General features: G+C 52.9%; 1 protein-coding gene across 6 annotated transcripts; it reads right to left on the bottom strand.

The window, feature by feature from the left end:
• RORC (RAR related orphan receptor C) lies at positions 1–26,527 on the bottom strand. 6 transcript variants are annotated; one of them, XM_003308391.6, is made up of 12 exons: positions 26,414–26,504; positions 25,619–25,823; positions 24,116–24,145; positions 11,877–11,962; positions 11,352–11,493; positions 9,601–10,113; positions 9,262–9,383; positions 8,176–8,308; positions 7,927–8,034; positions 7,635–7,745; positions 6,013–6,122; positions 1,632–2,306 (listed from the first exon to the last, which is right to left on the bottom strand). In XM_003308391.6, the coding sequence occupies exons 2-12, from the start codon at positions 25,818–25,820 to the stop codon at positions 2,145–2,147; spliced, it is 1,719 nt and encodes a 572-aa protein (XP_003308439.3). In that variant the 5' UTR covers positions 25,821–25,823; positions 26,414–26,504; the 3' UTR covers positions 1,632–2,144. The 6 variants fall into 6 exon arrangements, with proteins under 6 accessions (XP_063653509.1, XP_003308439.3, XP_054542414.1 ...); XM_054686439.2 differs by lacking the exon at positions 25,619–25,823 and having other exon boundaries at positions 1,632–2,478; positions 26,414–26,527; XM_003308388.4 differs by lacking the exon at positions 25,619–25,823 and having other exon boundaries at positions 26,414–26,524.
• Positions 26,528–26,765: the final 238 nt, after the last annotated feature.

Raw genomic sequence — 26,765 nt, 5'->3', positions numbered from 1 at the left:
TGTGCCTCAACCCCCGCTGCCTGGCTGCCCGGCTGCCGCCTGCCGCTGCTGCTGCTGCTGTTGCTGCTGCGGCCGCTGCTGCCAAGACTGAGGTGGAGAAAAGAGCCAGAAAGCATTTCTCCTTTTTTTTTTTTTTTCCTCTCTCTCTCTCTCTCTTTTTAAACCAGGCAAGAATGAGTCTGCAGCAACCCTGTTGGTGCAAAATAAATAAATAAAGCAACCAGGGAGGGCTGCAGCAAGCACCACTACAGGCTGGCAAGTGACAGGGCAGGGAGCCAGGAGGGAGGCTCTGGTGCCAGGGAGGGGTCATGCAATAGCAAGAACAGCAGGTTCTAGAGGATCTCTCTGACATCCTGATTCCCCCACTGGGGAGCTTGGGCCAGCCACCTTCCAGAGGATTGTCTTTTGGTCTCCCAGATGTGGAGCAATTCTGTGCAACCTCTAAATCTAAACGTTTCCCGTGGGTATCATTTATGGGAAGTTCTCAGTCTAGAGCATCTCCCGTGGGGCTCAGTTTGAGGCTCCTACAGTGGGGGTTCCTGAAGATTCGTTCACAGTCCTCACTGAGGGACTGCTCCACCTGGGGAGAAACTGCAGGGGTGGGGTGAGGGTGGGTTGGATCTGTATAATGCTGATGGATTGCTGAGCTGGAAACCTGAGTCTTGACCCAGGAATGAGACTGGAGAGCAGGCATGCAGGTAATCTAATTTAAGAATCTCCCCCACCCTCTGACACACACACCTCTTGCCTTTAAAATCATTTTATAAAGAATGGCACAAGTTGGGGTTTATGTTTACTCAGATGAACCCGTCCCCTTAGAGGACACAATCCCACCCCCAACCCCCCAACTCCACGACTGCCCATCATTGCTGTTAATCCCTCAGGGGAGGGTTCACAGCTGTTTATGAAGCCAAGAGAGGTTCTGGGCAAGATCACAGCTGGGGAAACAGGCCCAGGCCCTGCTCCCTGGAGTCCTCCATGCTGGAGTCAGCGGTGCCCAATGACGGGGTGATGTGATCACATCTGCTTCCTTCTCCACAACAAGAGCAGGGCTGGCAGGCAGGCCAGGAAAGTCCTCCAGGATCTGATCTTGCCTTCCGACTGACCAGTGCGAGCGACTTCTGCTTCTCTTGGGTCTTCTAGTGGTAGAAGACAGCTGGAGCTGGGGTGGTATTTGGATCACCCCAGACCCAAGATCAGTGGACTGGAGCACCATGGAAATGTTTGGGAGGGTCCCTCAGGATTGGGACTTTCCCCTGAGGCCTCTAGGCTCCTCCAAGCTGTGGCCTCAAGGATAAGAGAGATTGTGTCAGGTTCATGTGTCTCTGGAACTGCATGATTGCTGTTGAGTCTGTATGTGTTTCACCTGTGTATGGATATGTGTCTCTGATCAGATTTGTGCCAGCCCCTAAAGTCTATTTTTAAAGTGCACATAAGAGGTTTGAGTTTTAACTCTATGTCTGAGATGCTCTTGGCCTTCATTGTACCCTAGTCCCACACCCAAATCCCATAAAACAATTATCTCCAGCCTCTCATCCTCATCCCATCCATTTTTGGTTAGACCCCAGGCAAAGGGTAGGGTGCCCAAATACTTCCTTGCTGAGCTGGGAGGAAGGCAGAGGCAGAAAATGTAAAGCTCCAGATTCATTTTATACAGGTCCTTCTGGGCTCTCACTGCCAGTCTCTGAGCTTGATCCATCTCCCCAAGCCGAAGCCCAAAGGGAAATGCAATGAGGTATTTCAAAGGCTTATTCTTAGCTTCTGAGCTTCTGAATGAATTGCGTTCTATTCATCCAGGGAGCCCTGGATGCCCCTGTTTTCTTGAGGATGTCTTGGTCCCCCAGAAGTCCTTAAATCCCAGCCACCCCATGCCTTCCAGAAGCTGGGTGTGAAGGAATATGGGAAATGAGACAGGTCAAAGCTGAGGCTGGAGATGGTGTTCTGCCAGCCCCACCCTCTGGCGATTGTCCCACTGCCAGGCCGGCCTGCTGACAGAAAGCCAGCCGCAGCATCTGCTCACTTCCAAAGAGCTGGTGGGGACCACCCTCCAGGGTTCATGGGAAAGGAAAAGGGTGAGGGTGGAACAGGGTCCAGGGAGGTGGGCCAGCAGGCCATAGGGAGAGGCAAGGAGTCCCTCTTCCAGATCACTTGGACAGCCCCACAGGTGACTCGGTTTCAGTGCTGAAGAGCTCCTTGTAGAGTGGAGGGAAAGCGGCTTGGACCACGATGGGGTGGAGGTGCTGGAAGATCTGCAGCCTTTCCACATGCTGGCTACACAGGTTCCGAAGCTTCCCCTTGGGTGGCAGCTGGATATGGGTTAATGGGGAAGGGAGGGTCAATACTTCAGCTCTCCTCAGAGCAAAGAAGTCCGCTCGTTCTTCCTGGGCTAGGACAAACCCTCCTTGCCTTCCCCTTATGTACTTGGCACTTTGGCACCAGCCAAATCCCACTGGTAGAAGTACGTGTGTGTTCAGGACACTGGAGGGAAGCGAGAGTGGGTGGGGGACAGGTGAATGTTTTCTGATTGAAGCCCTCAATTTATGTTCCCAATACTTCTAGAATGAACCTTGTCAAAGACTCTAATGTGCACTTCGTGCTTTTATAAGAGTGACTGTCTGTGACTCTTGTTGTATGCTGTCACATGCCTCTGCCTTTGTGCATGTTGTTCCCCTCTTCCCATTACTAATCCTTACCCTCTAGTGTCACCTCTCCTAAGACTATTTCCCTAACTGCCTCCCATCTGGATTAAGGGCCCTTCGTTTGGGCTTTCCTCTGTGTAGCACTTACTACATTGCAGGAAAATGGTCCAATTTGTCTGCCTTCCCACCCTAGATTTCAGCTCCTTGGCTGAGGTCTCTCTTTCCCTGTCTCCTCTGTACCTATCATAATGCTTAGCACATGGCACATGCTTAATAACTCTTTGAACTAAACAGACTTTCTAAGCAGGCACCTAACACTGCAAGTAGCAAACCAATGCTGCCAGCACTCAGCCAAAGGGGAGATGAAAAAGGCACAGAAACCAGTGAGCAGACGGAGGCAGGGAGACCTCACTGGAGCAAGGCTGAAAGAACAATTTATCTCTTGCAGTCTCCTCTATAACCAAGAGGCTTAAAAATGTCTCTTGCCTGCCATTGCCTCCCTCCCCCAGCTTAGTTTCCTTGGAAAGAGGCAGTCAGAGAAAAGCAGGCAGCAGGGTGTGATCCCTTCATATCTCCTAGATTCTTTCTCTTCCTCACCACTGCTTTATTCTGAGCTTTTTTGGGCTATGGCAATAGCTTCCTTCATTCATTCAACAAATATTTGTTGAGAACACATCTGGATCTGAGCTAGGCACTGTGATGGCCTCTAGTGATATATCAGATATATCAGTCAATAAAGTATAATCTGTACCTTGATTAAATTTACATTCTGGTGAGGGGCCCAGAAAATAAATATGTAGTGTGTCAGATAATAAGTTCTTTAAAGAAAACTAAAGCTTTTTGTATGGGGTTACTGGTTAGGAAAAACCTCTCCCGAATGAAGAGATGGAGTAAGCCATTTGGAAAACTGGGGGAAGAACCCTCCAGGTGACTACAATAGCAGGTACAAAAGCCCTGCGACTGGGTTTGATGTGTTCGAGGAATAGCAAGGAAGCAAGTGTGGCTGCAATGGGTGTTTGAAGGGGCAGTGGAAGATCAAGTGAGAAAAGAAGGCAGGGATCATGTTATGAGCCACTTGACCATGACGCAGACTCTAGATTTGATTCTCGGCATCACAGGCAGCTACAGGAGGGCTGAGAACAGGAGTCAAGGCCAGGTGTGGTGGTTCACGCCTGTAATCCCAACACTTTGGGAGGCCGAGGTGGGCAGATCACCTAAGGTCAGGAGTTCGAGACCAGCCTGGCCAACATGGTGAAACCCTGTCTCTACTAAAAATACAAAAATTAGCCGGGCGTGTAATCCCTGTAATCCAAGCTACTCAGGAGGCTGAGGCAGGACAATCGCTTGAACCTGGGAGGTGGAGGTTGCAGTGAGCCGAGATCACACCACTGCACTCCAGCCTGGGCGACAGAGCAAGACTGCCTCAAAACAAACAAACAGAACAAACAAACAACAACAACAAAAACAAGAAAAAAACCACAGGAGTGGGGCATGATGAGATTGCATTTTTAAAAGGGCTACCGTGGGTGCGGAGTAGGTGTGGTGTGGTTGCTACACGGCAGATGAGGGTGGAACAGGGACTCAGTTAGGAGGCCTCTCTTAAAGTCCAAGTGAAAGCTGAGAGCTGGTAGGGGCCAGGGTGGTGGTAATAGTAGGGAAGGTGATGTATTTTGAAAGCAGATCCAACCAGATTTGCTTTCCAATTGCTCTCCCAGATTCCTGTCTCTCCTCCTTCAAATCCATCCTGTAGCAGATTAAAGTTCAAGTTCTTCAGAGCACAGACTGTGTAAGTCATTGCTGTATCCTTAACACCCAGCCCTGTGCCTGGCACATAGCAAAGGCCTGCTTGAATAATTACATAAATGGTTCCTTTATACTGGTTCCAAAGTAAATTGCCTAAATGACAGCTCTGATTGTGTCATTTTTCTAGCCTTTGGAGCTCCCTGTGGCCTAGAAATAAAGCTTTAACTCTTATATGGCATTGAAAGTCCTCTCTGATTTGCCCCTGACCTAATTTTCAGGCTGATCATCTGGTGCTCTTCTGCCCCATCAGTCTATCCCAGCTCCTGATTTTACACTTTAGTGAGGATGTACCATGAGTGATTCTCCACATACACACTATTTTGCCTCCTTATTTTTCTCCTGTTGTTCTTGGTCTTCATTGTACCCTAGTCCCACACCCAAATCCCATAAAACAATTATCCCCAGCCTCTCATACTCATCTCATCCATTTTTTTGGTTAAACCCCAGGAAAAGGATTTTTTTTCATTTTTTTTGTTTTGCTCCTATTGTTCCCTAAGCCTGGAATGCCTGCCCCACCCCCATGAATGCCTGTTAAAATCTTACATCATTCATGGCCTAGTATAAATGTCATCTTCCCTGGGAAGTATTTATGACCCACTCCTTTTACCCCCACATTATTTTTAATCCCTGTTTTATACTCTCATAACATTTTCCTGGTGTCACTTATTATAGTTATACATAGGGGACACAGGGATAGAAAGAGCGCAAAGAGCACTGGGATTCAATCTTGCATTTAAGTCACTGAAGTCTCCTGATAGCTACAAGGAGATTTTTTTTTTTTTTTTTTTTTTTTTTGAGACAGAGTTTGCTCTTGTTGCCCAGGCTGGAGTGCAATGGCACAATCTTGGCTCACTGCAACATCTGCCTCCCGGTTTCAAGCGATTATCCTGCCTCAGCCTCCCAAGTAGCTGGGTCTACAGGTGCCTGCCACCATGCCTGGCTAATTTTTTTTATTTTTAGTAGAGATGGGGTTTCACCATGTTAGTCAGGCTGGTCTTGAACTCCTGACCTCAGGTGATCCACCCGCCTTGGCCTCCCAAAGTGTTGGGATTACAGGCGTGAGCCACTGTGCCCGGCTGCTACACAGGGAGATTTGAACACCTGTCCTATTGACTGGGTTGCCATGAGGATGAGAAAGCATGTCAGCAAAAGCACTCTGTTAATTGCATTATTATTATATCACATACCACATTCTACTCTATGTTAGAGTTAGTGATACACAGATCTCTTTTTCATACCAGATTAAAATCTCTTGGTGGGGGCAGCGACCAAATCTCTGTGTCTTTCCACAGTGCCTTGTACAAGCAGGTGCTGGGTAAGTGCTGGCTATATTAAACTGAATTGTTCCCTGGAGGTCCCTCCCAATTCCAGGCCCTCTAACTTTCCAGTCTTTATGCACGTGGAAGTAGCTGTTCATTCCCTTAGTTCCCACTGCTGATGCAAGCTCTCTAACAGAGCGTGGTACTCCCGCACTCCCTCCTCTGTACCCGCAGACCCCGGCCCTCGCAAACTCTGATGTTACAGAGCTGGCGATGGGCCTGGCCTCTTCTACCCCAGGGACTGCTCCTACCTTTGCCAGGATGCTTTGGCGATGAGTCTTGCAGAGATGATGATGAAAGGCCAGCTCCAGATTGTACTGCAGCTGTTCTACTTTCCTTTTCTCTTGGAGCCCTGGCCGATCTGGAGGAGGGGGTGGGACCGTAATGAGAACAAGAAAGAACATGGACATTAACTCCCAACAAAAGGGTGTATCTTTGTGGACATCTGTGCTGGATAGAGGTCTTCTAAGCTGAGCGCGTGCATGTGTGTGCCTTGGTTTGATAATGGTAAGCTCTGGATGTTGGGCTTGGCTAGCTGTCTACAAGGAAAACTGGGAAGAGATGAAAGGTATGAGAATTTCTGATCTCCTGACTCCAAGCTACCTTCTCCCTGGTAACCTGATATTCCACATAGCTCATTCAATGCTAGGCACTAGGATTCTGTCATAGGGGTAACAAGAGTTGGAAAAGAGCTCCCCCATGTACGAAAAGGGCTCCTGATAGAAGGTGGCCTTCCTGAAGGTGCCCAGGCCTGCACCAGGGGGCTTGCAGCAATCTGTGACTAACTTGTGCCCTGATTCTATAAAATATCCAGAAGTCATCTTTAAAGTTTTTATCTTCTAGTTTGAAGGGCATATTTAGGTGTCCACTCACTGGCAGAGCCAGAAGACTGATAGTCTCGATCTGCAAACTCAGGTTAGCAGCTTGACCCACTTCCCTAGGTTCTCTGAATATTTAGCATTCATCTGGCTCAGCCCAGCTACTCCATGCCAGGGGAGTGGATAGGATATCCAGAGTCTTCCTATTATAGGCATACAGCCTTAAAATTAGTTCACACAGAGCAGTGATTCTTAATCTTGGTGGCCTGGGGGTGGCTGTTAAAATTCAGTGCACCCCTTATCAATTACAGATGGTCCCAGTCTTATGATGAGTTGACTTACTATTTTTTGATTTTATGTTGGTGAGAAAGCCACTTGCATTCAGTAGAAACCATACTTTGAATACCCATGCAACCATTCTGCTGTTCACTTTTAGAACCATATTCAATAAATTACATGAGCTATTCAACACTTTATTATAAAATAGGCTTTGTGTTATATGCTTTTGCCAGACTGTAGGCTAATGTAAGCGTTCTGAGCACATTTAAGGTAGGCTAGGCTAAGCTATGGTGTTCCGTAAGTTAGGCGTGTTAAATGCAATTTCAACTTACCATATTTTCAACTTACGATAGGTTTATTGGGACATAACCCCATCATAAGTCATGGAGCACATGTACACTGGAATCTCTGGAAGTGGGACCCAGGCAGCAATAGTTTTTAAAGCTCCCCAGGTGATTCTGATGTGTGCTACAATGAAATCACTGCCATAGACTAACAATCAGACACATTTCTGTCAGGAAAGTGGCTCATTTCCTCTCAACCTCGTTTCTCCCCACTTCCCACAACCCCACCTTATGCTGCTCTTGTCCCTCTCTGAGAGTCCTCTGAATCTTTATTTTAACTCATTTTATTTTATAGCAATACTGAGTAGGGCTCATTCTGCTATTTAAAGCAATTTCCCAGATTTAACTACATCTGAAGGTCTAGACTCTTCTTCAATATCTGCCATGCCCCTGCCACCTGAATGTCCTTCACCCAAGCCCAGCAACACTCACGGGCATTGATGAGAACAAGGGCTGTGTAGAGGGCAATCTCATCCTCGGAAAAGTGCAAGGCACTTAGGGAGTGGGAGAAGTCAAAGATGGAGCTGATGAGCTCGCTGCAGCCTGATGGAGTGGAAATGAGAAAAGTGAGAGAGTGGCTGGAGCGATGGTGCCCGAGGACACCGCCCTTATTGTGTTTAGAGCAGAGGGGGCAATTTGCCCTGAAAAGAGGGTGCCCTGGGTCACAAAGCTTTGCCTGGGGTTGGCATCAGAATCTTCCCTCTCATTTCTCCCTGTCCCTCACCCAAGGCTCGGAACAGCTCCATGCCACCGTATTTGCCTTCAAAAAAGACCGTGCGGTTGTCAGCATTGTAGGCCCGGCACATCCTAACCAGCACCACTTCCATTGCTCCTGGGCAGTGGGGAGAGAAGATGCAGGGACAGTGTCAAGCAAAGCCAGGATCTGACTCTGTCCCCCTGATTTCCTTAAGCCACCTCCCTCCACTTGGCTCTGTCCCCTTGTCCCCAGGCCTGCCCACCCATCCCTGGGCACCTGCTTTGAGAAGCACAATCTGGTCATTCTGGCAGAGCTCCATAAAGCCTGAGAGCCTCTTGGCAAACTCCACCACGTACTGAATGGCCTCGGTGAGGTGGTGGGCACACCGTTCCCACATCTCCCACATGGACTGCAGGGAGGGAGGAGGGTCCCGCTGTAGCGCTCTGTGTGGCCCTGTGATCCTCCTGAGCCCTGGAGCCCCACCTAATAAACTGCAAGGGGTAGGCTCTGAACTCCTATGTTCTCAACTAGCATTTTCAAAAGCCTGGTCTTAGCACAAATGCACAGATTCCTGCCAGTGAGTCCCACACACTGAGCACCTACCGGCTGCTGACACCGAGTTAGCTGTTGTGAGGGAATCCAAAAAGTATGAGATACAGCTTTGCCCTCCAACAAGGTACATCTTGCTGAGGTGAACAGGACATACAGCTGCCCCTTCCCCCACAAAGGTTATGCCCAAGGTCTCAATAACCTGGAGAAGCAAATGTGAAGTGCCAAACGAGTGTGTTTAGAGCAGGTGGTATGAGAGTGTGATCGAAAAGGCAGCATAAACTTTGGAGCCTGATGAATCTGAATTTGACTTTGGTTCCACCACTTTGTGACTTTGAGGAAATCTATTAACCCCTCTAGGCTCAGTTTCTGTCTGTTAAAAGTAGGAATAAATGCCACCCTCATAGGTTGGTTGTGGTAGGGGCTGAGGATAATTTACATAAAGCGTTTAGCACAATGCCTGGCAGAGAAGGGGTGTTTAACAAATGGTAATCAGGGTTCTGATTATTGTTATTGTTGATGGAAGAGGAGGAAGGAGGGTGCACCAAGGTCTGCATGGTAGAGGAGGTAGGATGAAGGCCAGGTACAATTTTAATAGGCAAGAACTAAGGAAAAGCGCTCATCCATCTGCTGGGGTGTAGACAGATACACACATTCGCAACTGTACATAGAAGGTGTGCACATGCTTGTTGGCCAGCCTGTGTCTGTGATGTCCCGCCCTGCCCCAGGACCCAGTCGTGCGCAGGTAGCCATCTCTGAACTCTCCTGGTGGGGGTGGGATATGTTCCCTTCCTGCAGGTCTCCTGGCCTCACCTTCCTCTGGTAGCCAGTCACTTCCTCCCGGGAGAAGATGTTGGAGCGCTGCCGCAGCAGGTCCTCCAGCCGCAGCTGGCATGTCTCCCTGTAGGACTTGCAGACGCTCTGCACCAGGTGCTCTGGGGCCGGAGAAGGAAGGCATGGCTTGATCTCAGCCAGCTCCTACGCCTACCCACGCAAGGGCACTTCTCAGCCTGGCCTATCCTGCTCCGCCTCCTCCCTCTGCCCCTCGTCTGGACCCCTCAATTCCCTCAGGCGCATGTTTGATTGATATGGGGTGCTGGTGGAAACCCCTCCCTCATCTCTACCACCCTCTCCACCTCCCCAGCTGCTCACCTATCTCTGTCAGGGAGGCATAGGGTGCCTCCGGTGTGCTGCGGAAACTGGGGCTGCCGTAGCTGTCTGGGCCCTGTCCCAGTTCCCCAAGCCCGGGATGCCTGTGTTCCTCAAAACGAAGTCCACATCGGTCAGGGGTCAGCTGGCTGCCTGTGCTATAGAAGCTCTCTCTGCCCTCAGCCTTGCCCCGCTCAGGGCTGTCTTCAAGGTGGCATGAGGCCCCATTGAGCCCTGCCTTGGCCAAGTTGTTGGAATATGAGGCCCCAGAGCCTGAGGCTTTCAGGAGGCCAGGGGGACAGGCAGAAGCCTCAGGCAGGTCAGGCGAGGAGCCCAGGGGCAGCTGCCCGTCTGGGAGCCCCAAGGTGTAGGTGAGGGTATCTGCTCCTTGGGCCCCTGCTGGAGGGGTCTTGACCACTGGTTCCTGTTGCTGCTGTTGCCGCTGCTGCAGCTGTTTCTGCACTTCTGCATGCAGGCTGTCCCTCTGCTTCTTGGACATGCGGCCAAACTTGACAGCTGAAAGAGGACCAGGGACCAGGGGTTTATGAGGCAGGAGAACATGGCACAGGGCAGGGTCAGGAGGCATTTGGTCATTAAAGGATTAACTTGCTGCTCTCTGAATGGCTGACTCCAAGCACAGCTTCTCTAGCCTTTAGGGAACTTATGCTCAAGACCCCGTCCACCTCTCACTCTTGTTTGCTTCTGGGGTCTGTCCAGTCTGCCATTTCAATCTGCTAAGCAAAATCTTCTAAGTTCTAAATCAGATTTGAATCATGGCAGAATTCAAGCAATGAGTCTAGGCTGGGGATTCTGGCCTCCAGATCTTGGGGCTGGGGGTGATCGAGCAGAGGGCCTCAAGCTGTATTGGGGTCACCTCGCCTTTTTGGGAGGGTCGGAGGAAGAGGAGAGCTGAGAACACAGGTCTCCCTGTGGTCAGGCCTGCAGGCTCCCTGGTGACCTAGATACTCACCACAGCCCAACCCGGGCTCCGCGGCTTGTTTCTGAACATCCTCTTCTGCTCTCTCTTTCCTGCCTTTTTACTCCCCCCGCCACCCCTCCCAGGTGTAGGGGCACAGCCCCTCGCCCCGCCTGCCCCTTTGCACCCCTGCGTGCTTCCTTTTGCTTTGTTATTTTGGGCACTGAAAAATGCTGACGGGCTCCTTCTGGCTCCTCATCACCTCATGCCCCCCCAGCTCCACCCTAGGCTCCTTCTGTGGTGGTGGAGGTGTGCAGGGGGACTGGTGAGGAGGTGGTGGGTGAGGAGGGTGGATAAGGCACCAGGAACACCAGCCCTCCCCCACGACCACCCTCTGGTTGTTCTCAGGCCAATTCTGTTTCCATTCCTGGCTATAGTCCTGTGTCCAAGTATGGGAATGGGGGATTAGAAAAGGAGATAGAGCTAGAACTACAACAACAGGGTAGCAGGGGAAGGTGCCAGAGCTGCATGGGAGCTGGACCAGAGGGCAGCAGAGTGAGGAGAATTCGTTCCAAGTAAGAAGAGATGAAGAGGTATGGGACCTTGGAAAGAGGATGTTTGTTCTAGCAAAGCCTAAAGTTGGGGACTCCAAAGAACTTTGATGGGGGTGACCCATCCATCCCTGCAGGGGAGGAGACAAGGGGTTGTAACGGGGAGGAATGGAGAGGAGACCAGAGGATGGGCATTCTTGCAGGTTAAGCCTTGTCTAGCTCAGCAGGCCAGGCTGCCCCTCTGGAGACACCAGGAAAACCCCAGGGGGCTGTCGACTTGGCCTCACCATCTCGGGACATGCCCAGCGCCAGGCATTTCTGCAGGCGGCAGTGCTGGCATCGGTTTCGGCTGGTGCGGTCGATGGGGCAGTTCTGCTGACGGGTGCAGGAGTAGGCCGCGTTACAGCGCTGGCTCCGGCGGAAGAAGCCCTGGGGAAAGCAGGTGGAGGGCAAGACTGCTTATCCTGGTCAGGCCCAGCTCACTCACAAAGGCCTCCAGCCCACAAGCTCTGGCAGCTTTTCTACATCCCACGACCTGTCAGTTTTCTCTCTCCTCCATCTATTTGTGTAATTGCAATTTATCCTGTAGTCATTTCCCCAGCTTAAGACAGGGCCCTGCCAGTGTTGAGGGCCCTGCAGGAAGGCGCTACTCAGGCATTTTCCTGGCTGCCCAGGAGATCATCCCTGGAGTCAGAACAAAGGCCATTAACCCCCTTGTTTATCTCTAAGGAGACACTGTGTGTGTGTGTGTGTGCGTGCACGCTTGTGTATGCACACGCACATATGCATGCATACACATGCCTATGACTCACCTTGCACCCCTCACAGGTGATAACCCCGTAGTGGATCCCAGACGACTTGTCCCCACAGATTTTGCAAGGGATCACTTCAATTTGTGCTGGAAGAGAGAAAGAGAAGTAGGTCAGCCCAGGAGGCTTTTCTGCATTCAACCACCATGTACCTGGGCTGCAGATACAGGTACCTGGTGCTTCCCCTACTTCTCCAACCAGCTCCAGCTTGCTGTTTCCCTCTTGCAAAATGGAAGGGGAAGTGAAATGCCAAATGCTTCTCAGCAAAGGGTGTGAGGAAGCTGTGTTTGTTTCACAGAGGAGGGGAGTGTTGAGGGGTTGCCGGGAGTTGTATCAGTGCTATGGAGGCAGAGAAAGCAGCTGCAGAGGGGCCACCTGCTCAGCCCTTCGAGTTGAAAAGCTCCAGTTGCCTCCCTCCCACCTTGGGACATAGGACTCCTCACGGCCTCACAACACCTGCTTCCCGCCGAAGGGGCTTCCTCTGTGCCTCCCTCCCTCGCTGGGGCTCAGCTCCCATGGGCAAAGTGTAGGGTATAGCAGGAAGATGTGGTACACAAGGGGTGGGGGATAGGCAGAGATGCCAGTCCTCCCCAGCCAGTGAAGGCTCAGGGAGGTGCTATACAGAGACAGGGTGAGGGGGTGGCAGGGAGGAACCCAGGAAACTGGGGCTCAACACCCCAGCTCTGCTGGATGCCTGAGAGCCTAGGGAAAGAATTAGCCAGGGCTCTTAGGCTCTTGGCCCCAGAGCAGAGAGAGGGTGGCTTTGTGTACATCCGTGTGTCTGAGTGTGAACACTTATGTTTGTACAAAGGCATCTGTATCCATTTGTGTGAACATGAATCATCAATGTTAAAAATGGCTGAGACTAGAGACCATCTCATTCAGCCTCTTCATTTACCGATGAAGGACTAAGCCAGATGAGGCAAAGCGGTTGGGCCACGGTCATAGGCTAGTTTGCCTGAGAGCTGGATCTACATCCCAGTTCCCCTGAGCTTTCCATTATGCTGTTCTGTGTACCTGTCTTTTGGGGTACACATTTCAGTGGGCATGTTTGAAGGTGTGCTTGTGGGTGTGCATATGCAAGAAAAGTATGTGTCATTTGTGAGCCTACGACATATCTGGTTGCTCCTGCGTCCACACGTGCATATTTGTATGTTAGTGTCTGCTCATGGGGCACTAGGACCCCAGGTTCTCTCTCCCACTGAACTCACTGTAACCTGTACCTGCTTCCCTACCCCTGTGGTTTGCTGCTGGCCCTAGGCTCATCTCTGCTTTGCCCTGTTCTTGTCAATGCCCACGACTCTCTGCTGAGCTTCATGGGACCACAGGAGGCCTTCTCCCAGCTCTTCCTTGAAAGGTAGCTGGGCAAAGCTTGGGATCCCTGGTTACTGTAGGTGTTTTTAGCATTTCCCAGAGCACATGGGTTTCTTTTCCACCATCACTGACCTGCTGCCTCCCCTCTGAGTGGGAAGCCCTGGGGCGGGACAGGCCAGAAAAGTGAAGAGAAGGGCCAAAGCCCCTTTTAATCTATGACATGTCTCCCACCAAAGGGGCAAAAGAAGTGGCAGCCTCTCTGGAGGGCGAATGCACATTGCTGTGATCTCACCTCCAGTCCCTGGCCTGGACACTGGTCACATGTAGGGCCTGTTGATGTGAAGTGGGCAGGGAGACCATGGCTTGCCCGCCATTCCCCAAAATATTATTTCCATCATTCTTAAACCATCATCCCTCAGGCCAGACTTGAGGTGAGTCAGAGGCAGTAGCTGACCCTGACGGGGACAGGGCACATGGGTATCTGAAATCCCTTCGTTAGCACTCAATTCCTCACCCAACCCCCAGCCACACGTGCCTGCCCAGCAGCAAGCTTCCAGTGCTCACACTGTAAGCTGTGGTCCCCCCAGGATCAGGCGGTAAGTGAGTTTTCCAGGTTCTTTCCAGTAAATTAAGAGCAGATTTTAATACATGGAGGGGAAGAGAGAATAAGAGGGCACTGGGTGTCTGGAACAGGGGCAGAAAACGTTGGGGCCCCCATACTTCTAGTCACTTAGATTCTCCCTCTAGACCTGTGTTTTCTTGTCAGCAAGATCAGGATAAAAGTATTATTGCCTGTCCATGGGGTGATTGTAGGTAACAGAGAGTAATGAAATGATATCACCCATGGAAAGCACTGTGTATTCAAGTTACTCCTGAGCAGAGGTCAGGCTGAGATGACCAGTGGGCCTGGCAAGGCTGAGAGGAGCACTCGGGCCCTGTGGACTCTGTTCTTGCCCAACACCTCCCCCTCCAACACTGTGGCATCTCTCTTTTCAGTGGCCTAAGACCAGAGATGGGAGAAACCAACGTGGGCCACCCAAAAAAGTAAGCGGGAGGGAGATTAGGCCAAGCCGCAGTGGGAACTCGGGCTCTGGCCCAGCAGTCAACCACAGGCCTCCCTGCCTCTTCCCTTCTCCAAGAGCCACATCCGCGTGCGTGTGTGTGCTGACCACATGGTGACCCCAGACACATCTCCCTGCCCCATGCTTGACCCACTGCTTCTCCTGGCCCTAGGAACCTCACAACAGTGTCACCAAGACCTTGACCTTCTCATAGGAAGATGCGGCCAGTCAAGGACCCCCTTCGCAAATACCCATGTTTGGGGGACACCAAAGCCTTGGACTCCAGCCACCTGGTCAGCCCATCCTCCATCCTCCCAGTCCAAGACAGAAGTACCCAGTGAGACAGACACACAAGGCCAAAGACTCTGAGCTAGAATGTCAGACCCCCTAGCCTCACTGAGCTGGAGAGACCAAGAGGTTTGGGTCCAGGAAAAACAGAGACATAGATCTAGGGATGGAGAGACGGCTGCAGAAACACTGAAACACAGAAAATCCACGCTTGTATCCTGGCCTTTGCCCAACCCATGGCCCCCTCAGCACTTCAGGCCCTCTAGTCCTGCTCCCCCCTCCTTCCCCTGCCACCTGCACTCCCTTCAATGCCATCCACCCAAACCTCAGAAAGAAAGTACCAGTGCTGTGTACATGAGGGTGTGTGTTACTTGTAGAGAAGGGGTGGGGGAGAACGGGAAGGGGGCTGGTAGACTTGGGGGTTGGTGAGAGGAGCTGAAAACACCTCTGATGATAACTCACCTTCAAAAGCTACCCCTGGGAGACACGTCCCTGAAGCAGCAGGTGGTGGGAACTCAGATTGGGGAGAAGGAGCTGAGTAATCACAGGATTACTCAAACTGTTGCCCAGGAGCCAGGCCTGCCAGGAACTTACCATCTAAGGGCCTGCCAGTGCCAGGAACTAGAGCCAAGCAAAGGTCAGGAACCTCGAACCAGCCCCTGCACCACTGCTCCCATGGCAGCCCTAACTCTACCCTCGCCTGCTGTCTTGGAAAGATCTTTGCATCTCACCTGCAGCTCTCTCACTGTAGCTCTCTCCTGAGAGAGAGCTTTCTCCAAAAGAAAACTCCAATTCCACATCTTCCAAAAGGAGAGACAAATGCCCAAATGCACCCGCCAGCTCCTTAAGTCATCTAATGACTGAATGACTATGGCTTTCTGCATCTCAAACAAGATTACCTGGGGATCTGAGGTGGGTCTCAAGATTCTGCACTTTGGTCAGCTCTTAGTTGGTGCCTAAGCTTACTGGTCTTCAGCTTATACTTTGAGTAGCAAGAACTTAGTCCCTATTCCTGCCTTTTTGCCAGGCTGCTCCTTCCAGGGAGTGGGGCTGGGGTTGGCGATCTTTTCCTGAGCTCATTCTTGTATCTTTTCTGCCATCCAGTGTGACCTCTAAGACTTCATTCTGAGACAATACTAGAAAAAGAAACTGAATCTCCTCTGGATTGCTTTAGAGACTGAAGTACCCCCAGGAGCATCCTAGTAGCTCCTCCTATGAGGGGAAATACGGTAGAGGCAAAGTCCTCCATCCTCCTCTAATCGAGCCTCTCACAGCTGTGAGATTCAATGATAGTGCTTTGAGTACTTCCAGAGCCTGGCCCTGTGCCAGCTTAGGAAGCCAACCCTGGGCCCTGTCCAGGTGCCCTATGCCACAGAGAGGAAGTGGTAGGAGCAGGGGAGGGGCTGCAACCCAGGGGGATCTCTCCTCTCAAACCCCAGAACCACCACCCCCCCACCATCATGGTAGAGAATGGGTTCACACAGAGAAACCCCGGGGTCCTCATCTCCTCCTGGTGCCTCGTCAATCTAGAGCTGGGCCTTTTCCTCTCCTCTTTCTCTCTCCTTTTTCTCCAGTGGATACTGATTAAGGAGAAAGGATAATGATAGACATAAGCATTGGCTGAATTCTTACTCTGTGCCAGGCTTTACATGCATTTTCATTCAATGATCACAACAACCCTGTGAAATAGGCCCTGCTAGTATCATCCTCATCTTACAGATGAGAAAACTGAGGCCTAGAGAGAATAAACAGCTTGACTAAGGTCACACAGCCAGAAGTGGCAGATCTGGCATTTGAACCTAGATCTCTGTAATTCTGCAGCCAGTGCCCTCAAGCCTTAAGCTATATACTTTATGAGGATAAGACGCCCAAATGCACACCGGAGACCTGGGTAGAGGACATGGTTATTTGGCTGTAGGGGTAAAAGTGTGAGGTGATTGTGGTGGTCTAGGAACAGAATTCACAGAGGAAACCCACAGAACTAAAGCCAGGACTCCTGTTTGTATAAAGATCCCAAGAGATATTATTCCCTCTGTCCCAACTCTTCCTCTGTGGTCCCAGCCTCCTCCTGCCCTTACCCCTTTCTCTAAGGCCAAGTGGGATGACTTATATATCCCAACAGGGTTCCCCGGGACTCCTCAGGAACACCACAGCCCCTTTAGGGTATAGACTAGGTTTCCATACATCTTGGTATGCCTCCCTTTGCAGAATGAATGAATGAGTGAGAAAGAGGAATGCATCTCTTTCCTTAGCTTGAGCTCCTCCTCTCCCCACAGCCAGAACTCTCTGTCTCGATCCCCACCGAGACCACAGCTCCGGTCAGGGGTCACTTGCACACCCCAACCTGTCACCAGCCTCCCTCCTTTCTCAGCTCTCAGTTCCCCCAGCTTCTGCAAAGCTGGAAACCAAGGTGGTGGGTGCCACCACAGGGGAGCAGGAGTGGGAGGGCTGGGTGGGGGCTGGGGGAGAAGCGGTTCTACCTGGCGAACACTACCCCCAGCCCAGGCCAGGGCCCTCACCGCAGCTCCTGGTGAGAATTTTCTGCTGAAACACCCAGATCCTGGGGCTGAGAAAATAGTGAAGCTAGAACTCAGGTGGGCGAGGGAGAGTCTGGGGTTTTGAAAAGCCATGAATGACAGCCAGCCAGCCACCCGAAACCCCCTCCTGGTGCCTCCGCCACCCCCACAGTCTGGGACTGGAGAAAGGCGAGTGAAAACAACCAGTGAATGGGGGAGGGGATGAATCACTAGGAGGAAGCTCTGGCGAGTGGGAGCCCAGACGTCACCATCAGCACCTTCCCTGCCTTCAGGGCCATCTGTCCCTCATCCCAGAGCACCTTCACTGCTCCAGGAGGGTAGTGGACCCAGAAAGACCTTGGCTCTGGCCCTGAGGCCCTGCCTTGTTACTGTCCCTCCCCCGAAATAGACATCTCCATCCTTTTTGAGCCTCAGAGCCCCAGGGAAGGGGCTGCACTGCAACAGCAGGCGTGGAGGTGAGACTTCAGAAAGGACTAGCTATATGGGAACAGGAGCACGGGCCTTGGGCTGCCCGCGTGGGAGAGACCTTAGCCCTTAGAAAGTCCTGTTCCCTGTTAGTTTGAGTCAGCAGCACAGCGGCAGGGGATGGGGAGGAGCCCTTGGTAGGGACCGAATATTTTCATTGTGCTGGGACAAGCTGAGTCTTTTCAGAGTCTAGCACCTTGGGCTCGGTGGTTTGGTATTTCTGTTAGGAATGGGAAGACGGGGAAAGAGAAGGGTGCTGGAGTGATGAAAGGAAGGAAGAAGCCCTTCACGGAGTCCTAAGATGGCCCTGGGCTCTCAGGGTGATATCTGTGTACCCTGGGGACTTGGAGTCCTTTCTGGCCCACTGTTCCTCATGATCATGACCAAACCTAAGAAAGATCAGCTCATAGACAGTGACCTCACACCCCTCGGCCTCCCACCTCCCCATCCAGGCCAAATGCCAGGGCCTGAGTGCCTATTGGCGCCATGCTGGCCATGCCCTTAGGGGAAGATGTCTGGGCTACCCTCCGTCTGGCTGGCTGGGAGTCTCTTTGGCGTACAGACACATTATCTCCACTTGACAGCAGCAGGTCGGATGGCAGGGTGCTGGTGCCATCCTTGTCAGAGCCACCCTACTTCCCTCTTACCGCTTGCCTAGACCCTGTGTCTCCCTGTCTTCCCTTTACTGCCAGTTATCTTTTCTCTCCGCCTCTCCCTGTGTCTATGTGCCTTGTGATCTTCTGCACTCCAGCTCTGTTTCTGGGCTTCACACCTTCATGTTTGTTTGTTTGTTTAAGAGACAGGGTCTCGCTCTGTCACCTAAGCTAGGGTGCTGTGACATTGATCATAGCTCACTGCAGCCTTGAACTCCTGGGCTCAAACGATCCTCCTGCCTCAGTCTCCTGAGTAGCTGGGACTACAGGTACACGCCACCATGCCCAGTTAATTAAAAAAAACTTTTTTTGTAGGGACAGCAGCTCACTTTGTTGCCCAGGCTGGTTTCAAACTCCTGGCCTCAAGCCTCAGCCTCCTGAAGTGGGATTATAGGCATGAGCCACCATGCCCGGCTGCACCTCCACGCGTTTGGCTCTATTGGTGTTTCTCCAACCACACCTCCAGCTGGACATTACTCTCTCCCCAGGTGTTCCAGAAACTCGCCCTCTGAGTTGGGCCTCTGCATCTCTCCTTATTTCTTGATTTGTTTCTGCTCCTTTTGTCGGGCCCTTGGTCTCTGGGTGTGTCACAGTCCCAAGCCCCATGTGCTTTGACTTTTGCCATCGGCGGTTGGAGGGGCTGGTGGTGGTTGGCACTCATTGGGGTCAGATAACTTGGGGCTATGAGATACCTGTAAATGTCCAAGTGAGAAGGACCAGTGGCACTGACCCCCTCGTTGGAGGAGGCCCTCTCTCCTACTTCCCCGCCTGGGTGGGGCTGTGTGTGTGTGGTGGGGGTGTGAATAATGGAGAGCTGGCCAAGTGTCTCCCTCAGCCCCTCCTGGGGACTCCTGCCCCGCTGCTGGGCTAGAAGCACACCTAGTCATTTCATCCCAGGGTTGATTTGCTCATTAGGGGCCATCTCTGGGAAGACCAGTCTGCCAGCGTTTGCTGCTAATAGAGAGAAGCTAGAAGGGAAACGGAAGCTCCAAGGGGCCCTTTCCTCTGTGTAGAAGCTGTTGGCTCTTCTCTCCAGCCCTCCTTATCCACCCCAGCTCATATGCCTGCACTGTGGCCTCAGTCCCTGTCACAGAAGTGGAATTCTTTTCTTTCCTTGGTTTTCCTTCCTTCTAACCTCTGGGAGAGCTGAGTCTCCATCATCACCCTTGGGGATGCCTGCCTTAGGGCACTGGGCTCTCTCTTGGCCCTGGGCCTTTGGAACTGGGAGACTCTCCATAGTTGATTTTGTTGTTCTGTCTTAAAATTCAGCTCCCTTGTTTTGCAGATGGTAGACCAGGGCCCAGTGACTTGGCTTGTCTAAGTCTATATGGCTAGCCAGTGATAGGCGGCACAAGTGCCTGGTCTTACACTGTCAGTCCAGGGGTCTTTCCAGGACTCAATACGGCCTCCCTTCTGTGGCTTGTGGGAAGACCCCAGGTTGAAGCTGGGGCTGCTTCAGGCCTCAGCCACAGGGGCATGGGGCTTCCCTTTTCCTCCTTCACCTTGTGCTCTGAGAGCTTCTCTGGCTTCCCTGGCTTCCCTTCACAACAAATACGGGGACTTCCTGAGGTTGCCCACCCTTGCTCTGCTGGAAGGCACAGGAACCCCAGACATCTGCCCACCAACTGTTGGCCCAGGGCTCCAAGCCAGGAAAAGGGTGAGGCTGAGGTCTTTCCAATCCCATCTCCATTGCCTTGCTTCCCCGGTCAAATGGGTGACTGACCCTGGAGAACCACACACACACACACCCCCCCACACACACACACACGCACACACACACATGCACACACACGCAGGCATGTGCCCGGGTGCACCCTGACTGGATTCCACATAGTCCTCATGTCCCTGGATTGGGCAGAAAGCCTGGTGGCTTTGAGGCCTGGACACGGGGATTCTGTGCCCTGCTGCCTGCCAACCTCAGTTGACTCTGGCTGTCCTGTTGCTTCAGAGCACAGCAACTGCTCTGGCCTCCTTTTACTCACAAGCAGGCTGGAGGCACAGAGGGAAACACTGTAACAAGGGAAACACTGTAACAGGAGAGTGCGTTCAGGGCCCCTAGTAATTACCAGCCCCCATCAGATACCAGCTGTATAACGTTGGGCGAAGTACGTGGCCTCCTTGGCTCTCAGTCTTTTTGTAAAATTAAGGGCCTGGATACCTCAGATACTTTTGGAGGTTCTTTTTGGAACTCAGGAATTCCTCAACAGTCCTCTTACCATTGCTGCTGTCAGGGAGCCGCCTGGCCAGCAGGACTCCCCAGCTGCTCCACCCATCTCCCAACAGATCTTGACCTTGACCAGGACGCACCCTGCTTTGCTCAGATTTGCTCACACTGTTCCCAAGACATCCTCCTTTCCAGAGGGGTGACGACAGGGTCCAGGCTCCCCCGCCCCCAGGTGGCCCCATTCACTTACTTCTCATGACTGAGCCTTGGCTCTGCCGGCCTTGGCTCCCTGTCCTTCTCAGCAGGGGGTGGTCCAGGAGTGGGGTGCAGCTGGCGGCAGAGGCGGGGCGAGGCCCTCTCAGCAGCGCCTCAGCCTGAAGCTCTGCACCTAGCTCTCTCCCCCAGTGCTTCTGGACTGGGGGGTTTAAGCTCTGCACCACACAGGTGGCCAAGTGACAACCCCCCACCCCACCCCCAAGGGGTGCAGTGAGTAGGATGACAGGCGCCCCACGTGGCCAATCTGGGCCTGGGGCAGGGTGTGAGGGGAGGGGCAGCCAATCGTAGGGGGCGTTGGAAAATTCCAAAACCACATGCGACAGCCACACGCGGTAAAAGCTGTTTCCACCCGCCAGGGTAGTTCTGGCTGGGGAGCCAGAATGGAGCTCACACGAGCCTGAAGCCAAATTTCTACTCCTCCTACCCCCGAGGACCTTCCAAGCCTGACCCTCTTTGCCAGGTGACTTCAGGGACAGGGATGTTTTTAGAGGTAAGTCACAGGATGTCTGCCTGGGGTGGTGGCATGTGCCACCTGACACCCTGTGGACTGCCAACAGCCATACCCAGTGTGGTGCAGCCTGGGGGGCTGTCCCACCACTCCCATGCCCACGCTCCTCCCTGCAGACACCACATATATCTTGCGCTAGGGAATACATGGAAATGATAGAAGCAGTAATAATCACCAGGCAAATACCCACAATCCACAGAAGGAAACCAGAAATTTCCTTAGGAGCCAAACTGCTGAAATTGGAGTGTAGATAATGATCATCATCACCATCATCATACTCATAATCATAATAATAGTGCTTACTATTATGTGTCAGAAATGGTTCTCGATGTTTTATGTGGATAATCTAATCCTCACAAAATACTTTATGTGGGCCGGGGGCAGTGGCTCACGCCTGTAATCCCAGCACTTTGGGAGCCCAAGGCGGGTGGATCACCTGAGGTTAGGAGTTCGAGACCGGCCTGGCCAACATGGTGAAACCCCATCTCTACTAAAAATACAAAAATTAGCCAGGCATGGTGGCGAGCACCTGTAGTCCCAGCTACTCAGGAGGCTGAGGCAGGAGAATCGCTTGAACCCGGGAGGCGGAGTTTGCAGTGAGCTGAGATAATGCCACTGCACTACAGCCTGAGCAACTGAGTAAGATTCTGTCTCAAAAAGAAAAGATAAAAAAAACTTTATGAAGTAGCTACCATTATCCTCATTTTGAGGAGGAAAGTGGGACACAGAGAGGTTAAGTAACTTGCCCAAGGTTACACAGCTAGTAAGTGGCAGAGTCAGGATTCAAGCCCAGGCAGATTGGCTTCGGATCCCACTTGAAGGATGGGAGGGTTTCTCTGGTTCAAGTCTGCTTTTGAGGGTGTCTCAGCCTGGGAGGTCCCTCGGTATGTGAGTCTCTCTGGAGTGTTTTTTGGCCTGGGGGAGGGGGGTCCTTCTCAGGGGCCAAACAATTCCAGAGACCTTCTCAGCCTCTTAGGTGCTCTGTGGGGCACATTGGCTTTGAGAGTCCCTCTTCAGGGCCCCTCAGTATTCAGGCTCCCTCTTGGTCTGGGGAGTTCCCCCGGGTTCCCCATCTTGGACCCCCATCTTGGGGTTGTCTCAATTCAGGAGCCAATTTTCAGAGTCTCTCGGCCTGGCGGAGGCCTTAATGTCTCCTGGATTCTGTGGGGCAAACTCCTGAGAGGTGTCTGATCTTGCTGGGACTCCAGACCCTCTCATCCAGGCACAGGCCTTTCCTTGCCTTCCTGGGCCTTCCTGGGGCTTCAGGAGCTGGGCCGTGGAGTGGGGGAGAGGCTGTCAGCCTGGATCCTCAGGACAACACTCTTGGGGTGGGGACACGAGGACTGGTGGGATGGGAAAGGGATAAGGAGGTATAGTCCTGGCTGAGGTTTCTGAGGTCAGGGGTTAAGGGTAGGAATAGGGTTTGACCTCTCCCAGTTCCTGCTGCTCCGAAAGTCCCCCTACTCCCCCCACCCACATAAGGTCCGTGACCCCCCTCCCCCAGCTCACCCGCGTCACTCCCTGACCCGCTTTCCTCCCGGGGCCCTGCTCAGCATTTCCGTGGGGCCCTGTGGCTAGGGGCAGGCGAGACACTGATCAGGATTATGCTGAGCAAAGCAACCCCCACCCAGGAGGAGGTAGCATCCTGGATGGCCCTCAGCCCTGGGCTGCCCAGCTCATGGAGAAGGGCAATGCTTTGCTCTCTGAGATGTCTCTACTTGGAACAGGGAGGCTCTAGACAATTTTGGCATTGGGCGAGATGGCAGTGAGCTCTCAGGAGGAACTGGCAAGGCAGTCAATGGACGGCTATGGAGAAATGGTGTGGCCACTCCTACCCTGGAGGGATCCTCTCGATTCAGGGACCCATGCTCACAGAAGGGCACTCATGGCCCTGATGGGCATAGCTTTGGGACTGTGTGCATTCTCTGGGGGACTAGCCTTTGCCACAAACTAGGAGAGGAGAGCTGATGTGCTGAGTGGTCCCTAGAGAGGATTCTTATTCACTAGCGTCCACTGGGAAGTCCTCTCTGAGCTCTAGTGCCCTTCTTACCTGCTGTAGTCTGGCTTTCAGGGCCCCAGGACACAGAGTGCCCCTGTCCATTCTGTTTCCTACAGAGATAAAGCTCTCCTGCTCTCTAGTCCTGCACAGGCTGGCTCCAGGCTTGTTCACACCTCAGGATGTGTTAACCACAGAGATGAACACCAAACCTGGCTCAGCACCACAAAGCCTGGTGCAGGCTGGGCACAGTGGCCCATGCCTGTAATCTCAGCACTTTGGGAGGCCGAGAGGGGTGGATCACAAGGTCAAGAGTTTGAGACCAGCCTGACCAACATGGTGAAACCCCGTCTCTACTAAAAATACAAAAATTAGCCAGGCGTGGTGGTGGGTGCCTGTAGTCCCAGCTACTCGAGAGGCTGAGGCAGGAGAATCGCTTGAACCTGGGAGGTGGATGTTGCAGTGAGCCGAGATTGTGCCATTGTACTCCAGCCCAGGCGACAGTGTGAGACTCTGTCTCAAAAAAAAAAAAAAAAAAAAAAAAAAAGCCTGGTGCAGGCTCCCTGTCTCCCTTGGCAGCAGCGCTGAGTTCCTGAGTTCCTGAGGCCACCCCGCCTCCGCACACCCCCTACCTCTATCTCCTTCCTTCCCCGGCCTGGCAGTCGGCCCCCACCCCCTCCCATCTCCCTGCCTCTGTCCAGCATTTCTCCTCGCCTTTTTTCACAAGGCGGTTCCCTTTTCCTTTGTTCTCTCCTGGTTTCTTTACAGTGTTTCCTTTCATGCTTCAGGCTTCTTCCTCATCTCCTCCCATTGCCCTGATCTGTGGTTTCCTCGCACCTCCCCTTGCTTTCCTGTTGCCTGCCATCTCTTCCTGACTCCTCCACCTCTGTCCAACCTCAGTCCCCCCACAGATCACTTGCTGAATTATTCTCCATCTCATTATGCCCCAGCCATTTTCTTGCCCCGGACCCCCTACTCACAGGTGTGGGTCTTCTTTGTGGCCAGCAGCTCTGTAAAGACAAGAGAGGGGGTTGACGTCAAAGGTTGAAGACCATGAGGGGCTGAGACACTTTCCCCACTCCTAGGATCCCACTGCCGCACTCCTTCCCTCAGAGCCTGGCGTCTGAAGGGCAGGCAGGCCACCCCCTGCAGTGCCCCTCTCTCCTCCTCTGCCCTTGGGCCACACTGGCCCTCTTCCAGGTACCCAGAAGTGTCAGGCTCCTCACTGCCTCTGGGACTCCCCCAAGCTGCTCCTTTGCCTAGAATGCCCGTCCCTCCTGTACCCCTTAATCTAGCCAACTTCTCTTTCTCCCTCAGGTCTCTGATTATGTTTCTTCCTTGGAGAAGCCACACACACCCCCTTCCCCTGCCCTTGTGCTGACACATTTAGCTCCTTGCATTTTATTTCCTGGCACTCACCATGTCACCAACTGTCACCTAACTGCTGTAATTGTGTCATTGTCTATGAAATGGGTCTTCCCTGCCAAATTGTAAAGCCCTGTGAAGGCAGGGACTGTGTTGGTCTTATTTACTTTGTAATTTCATTGGAGGTGCACAAGAAATATCCTACAGCCAGAGTTAAATCTCTGTGGGACTGAAATCTCTTGGTTGCTTATCTATGCCTGAAAACACCAGGGCTTCAGAGATGTGGGGGTTGGGAGTAGGGGGAGAGGATGTTTGGAGGAAGAGGAGGGGAGAGTTGCAAATACAGACCCCTCTCTGGCTTCCACGGGCCAGGCTTCCCTGGCCTACCAGCCTGAAGAGGAAGGCCTCCCTTCTCTGCTGCTGCTGCGTGGCCGGGTCTGGGTGGAGATTGTGCAGTAGGGAGCATGAGTGGGTCGATGGGGGTCACATGGATACTCGGACCTCCAGGGGGAGCAGCCGTTGAGGGGAGGGCCTTAGCTGGAGCATGGTTGGTGGGTGGGGGGGTGTCACCCATTCATGCAGTTAACATCTATGAAACACCTAGCCAGGGAGCCCCTGGAAAGAGGATTCCCCTGCCAGACCTTGGCCCATTTCCTACATCCACATAGCAGCTCATCACAGAACACAGGGCCAGTCTTTTGTCTCAGAAAGCCCTTCAACCATGCCCTATACCCCCTATAGCTTCCCTAACCTCTGACTCTGTTCTGTTATTTTTTTCCTTCTGCTGTTCAGTCTTGACACCTGACACACACACACACACACACACACACACACACACACACACACACACACAGTGCCCTTCTGCCCGGGAGATGCTCCCCACTGGCAGGCCGTGGTCACTAGGCTGTGTGGAGGCGAGTGGCCTGATGGCCTGGGCTCTGCTGGGGTGAGGGAGGAGAAAAGACTGCCCCGAGGTGGCAAGGCCCCACCCAGCCCCTCCCACCTCCCCTTGCTCCTGCCTGGCCCCACCCAGCTTCCTCCCTGACGTGGCACCGGCTCCTGGCCTCTAGCCTTGCACCTCAGAGCAGTCCTGTGGTGGGGGTGCTCCCCTTGCTCACCCAGGCAGCCAGTTCTTCCTCCACCAGGTGGCCCTGGAGCTTGGTGGCTCTGGCCCTCAAACTTTCCTCCTCCATGCTCACAGCTGACCAAGCCTGTGGCCCTGCGATCCTGCTCTGAGGGGGTTCCTGACTTGGACCATGGGTGGGGCCAAGGACGGCCTGACATTCTGTCCTTCCCTGCTGATGGCCCAGTGCCCCACATTCTCTGCAGAGATGAAATCCCACATCCCTGGGTGAGTGGCGAGGAAAGGACCAGGCTACGTGGTCATGGGCAGCTGACAGGGTGTGGTTCCCCCTGCCACACTCCCCAAGTCTGTCACTCCTTAAAGGACAGGTTTCTCCACTGGTGAATGAACAGAAGGTGGAGCAGCCAGCCTCCCAGCCACTGCTGTCTGGGGTCCTGGCCAGATCAAGGAAGCAGTGTCCCTGTGCCTCCTGGGGTAAGCCCACACCTGGGAGGGCCTGTCCACATTCTGACCCCTCGCTGGGTCTAGATCTGGCTCCCCTGACTTGGCTCTTCCCTCCCCATCTACCCTCCAACCTGTTCCTTCCTTCTCCCGCTTCTCCCTTTCTTTCCTGTTTCTCTCCTTTTGCGATTTCTTCTCCTCTGTCATCTCCCCAGCCCCTCCTCCTGTTTCTCCTCCAGTTTCACTCCCTGCCAACCCAGGGCTTTCTCCTCTGCACTCTTGTCCCTCCCTCCCCTCCTCACTTCTTGCCCAGTCTCTTGCCATTTCTGCCCTCCTCTGAACCTCCAGCAGTCTCTTCCACCTGCAGGCAGGGCCATGGGCCTCTTACCCCGTGAGGCTCGGTGCTGTCTCTGTGGGGCCCTGTCCATGGGGCAGCTCCCTTGGTGCCGTCCTGGCTGCCCTGGCTGCCCAGGAGGGCAGGGAGCAGGGCCCAGGGGAGGGAGGAGGGCGGAGGGTGGAAGGCGGGAGCACCTGGCCCTCCAGCAGGCAGGGAAAAGGAGTGGCTGGCAGAGTGTCCTGGCACCAGGAGGGGACATGAGGAGAGACCAGTGGACCAGTGCATGGAGCCTTGAGGAGAAACAGGACAGGAGAAAGGAAGGGAACTAGCATTTATTAATCACTTACTGTGTGCTGGGCCCTTTGTAGGACACTTTATGTAAATCCATGCTTTTACTTTGTGT

This window comes from Pan troglodytes, chromosome 1, assembly GCF_028858775.2.
Source record: "Pan troglodytes isolate AG18354 chromosome 1, NHGRI_mPanTro3-v2.0_pri, whole genome shotgun sequence".
NCBI classification, from domain to species: domain Eukaryota; kingdom Metazoa; phylum Chordata; class Mammalia; order Primates; family Hominidae; genus Pan; species Pan troglodytes.
The sequence above is the reverse complement of the archived record's forward strand: the minus strand, read 5'-3'. Positions and strand labels throughout refer to the sequence as shown.